This window comes from Morone saxatilis, unplaced genomic scaffold, assembly GCF_004916995.1.
Source record: "Morone saxatilis isolate NCDOM2014 unplaced genomic scaffold, NCSU_SB_2.0 Contig15, whole genome shotgun sequence".
NCBI lineage: Eukaryota > Metazoa > Chordata > Actinopteri > Moronidae > Morone > Morone saxatilis.
Window position 1 is genome coordinate 1,495,242 of NW_023339707.1, and position 2,359 is coordinate 1,497,600.

Sequence of the window (2,359 nt, forward strand, 5' to 3'; positions counted from 1 at the left end):
CAAAGGGGGGGGGGCCTCTCCTGCGAGTGAGGCGCCACCCGTGTTTAGGGCTGGATGAAAGTAGGTAAGGTGATGGACATAACTGAGGTCAGACTTTTAATTTGTTTGAGTTCCATCTGAGTTTGTCTTTTGTTTCAGGTCTGATAAACCAGCGCAGTTCCTATTTCCGCACTGTTGTTTTTTGACCAACTTTTTTCCGATAGTTTGTACTGCAGATTGTTGGGGTCGCTTAAGAAAATACTGCCATTCACGAGTTAAGTTCGAGACCTGCTTCCGAGTTCTTTAAAAAATAATAGTGTTTAGATCAATGCCTGATCTTGGTGGAAATCCAATAGTTGAGCTCTCTAATATGTCGCACCTAGACATATAGAGGAAGGGTACTGATGGACTATTTTCTTTTCTTTTTTGGAGCTTGTGTTTTGAATTTATTACAACTCATCATTTTTGCTTTATCTATATTATTTTCAGGAAGAAGAGCAGCAGCGGTGAGGTCTCAATCAGTCTCGGTTGAATGGATTTTTGGGTGCAGACTATGCAGCGATGTGGGTTGAGGCCAACAACAACTGTTTCTTCTGCCAAGTGGACCTGCCTGATGTTCTGTCCATGAGAGAACCAGGCTGAGGCTGTCTGCAGTATGGGAGTTGTGGAAAGATGAAGTGGAAATTATGAAAAGAGTCTAATCCCTGGAGCCCTTCAAATTTACTTCACACCACTGAGGACATGTGGATATTCTGTGAGGAAATAATGGACAAAAGAAATAATTTGGCCTATTGTGAATATCACACAGATGACTGAGTTTATGTTCAAGATTAAATAGCTACAGAACATTTGATCATGTTGTGTGACTTGGTGTGTTTTTTTTGTTCTCATTGATCACTTAATAATTCACTTGGATTATACTGTAGATATCAAGATTTAGGGTATTATCTATTGGTACTTGGTTTTCCAGCAGCACAAGAACATAATTTGGCATAGACAATAGAACCAAACAATGAGTCAAGGTTTATGTGGGTTAAGAAGAAGTCAAACAATACAGAGATAATGACAACAAGAAGAAAAGAGAATGAAGAAAAAGATAAACTGATAGAGAAAGAGCAGTGCAATAAAGTCAAAGTTAAATGATAATGAAAAGGCAGTGAAGTACTGTATATACTGTATAGTACACAATAAAATGTATAGGCCTATGACATCTTATGAGATGTTGGCTTATGAATGAGTAATAACTTAAAAGAAAATGTGTGCACTGACCAATGTTATTCCTGCCCTACATTGTTTTCATTGATCAACTATTTGACCTTCTCTTTTCAAGATCCTCAGCTTCATAGTAGGCTACAAAGACAACTGAGCCCCGAGTCATATCACCCACCGTTTGTTTTTCATAATGACTAAGTTGTAAAGTTACGCAGTACAGTGTATATTAGTCTACATATATGGCAATCATTAATGAGAAGTGTTTTGAAAAAGACAAAGGCTACATGATTGAACATGAACATGATTGTCCAAAACAAAAGCTTTATTTTTTTCTTTGAATTAATACAAGTTATGGATGTCTTTTTGTCCTAGATTTGGACAGAATAAATCAAAATGCCCACGTTGGGGCTCATGCACAACATAAAACGAACACACAGAACAAAAATGACAAAACAAAAGTTTACTATATAAATAAAAACGATATATACTATAGACAAGGAATTGATAGATTTTACGTCATATTGTTTACTAATTAATGCATTTGTGAGGAAAGCGATTCAACCGGAAGTGCATTCCCGATTTTATTTTGAAATGTATCCCGTGCATTTCCTGTCCTGACAGTGGAGGTGTACTGACAGTGGAGCCTGCACCGGAAGCGACCTCACAGTGGAGGTCTGCAGCCAGGACCTCTTGGGGTTTATTTCTTTGCTCTGCGGTCAGCCCCCCCGGTGTAGCTGTATATATATAAGCGGCTAACTTATTTTGAGTCCTGAAGTGGCTGACAGCCAGCTGTTGTTGGTCGCTGCAGTGTGGCTTTTATGCGGTCTCGGTTTTACCAGAATTGAAGTGTTCCTCAGTGAAAGCTGCACTAGCATTGATAGAATACACACAAACCACAGTCCCGGAAGTCCCGTTGCACACGGTTCTTCGGGGGTTCCCGGTACTAGCTGCTTCCTAACTGGCTAGCTAGCTAGATAACGTCAGTTTCTTTGTTACCACTTTATAAACTAATAACTGAACTGCTGTATCCAAAACTTAATAAAACCATGTGATAGCACGCGTTATCATGCTTTTGACGTTGGTTATCTTCGGTAAGTAAGTTAAGCTAGTTAACGTTACTTAACGGTAAACTAACCTAAACTGAAATTAGCATAACTGGCGTTAGCTA

The 2,359-nt window shown here is 39.0% G+C and overlaps 1 protein-coding gene across 2 annotated transcripts in view; it reads left to right on the forward strand.

Moving 5' to 3' along the window:
- The first annotated feature begins 1,832 nt into the window (after positions 1 to 1,832).
- The window catches only part of LOC118324467 (tumor necrosis factor receptor superfamily member 14-like), a 5,885-nt gene continuing 5,358 nt past the window's right edge, over positions 1,833 to 2,359 (forward strand). The window contains exon 1 of one of the 2 annotated variants that reach the window (XM_035656824.1): positions 1,833 to 2,282. In XM_035656824.1, coding sequence (XP_035512717.1) covers positions 2,258 to 2,282 — 25 coding nt within the window. In that variant the 5' untranslated portion in view covers positions 1,833 to 2,257. The remainder of the gene's footprint in view (positions 2,283 to 2,359) is intronic. The other variant, XM_035656825.1, reaches the window with a different exon arrangement.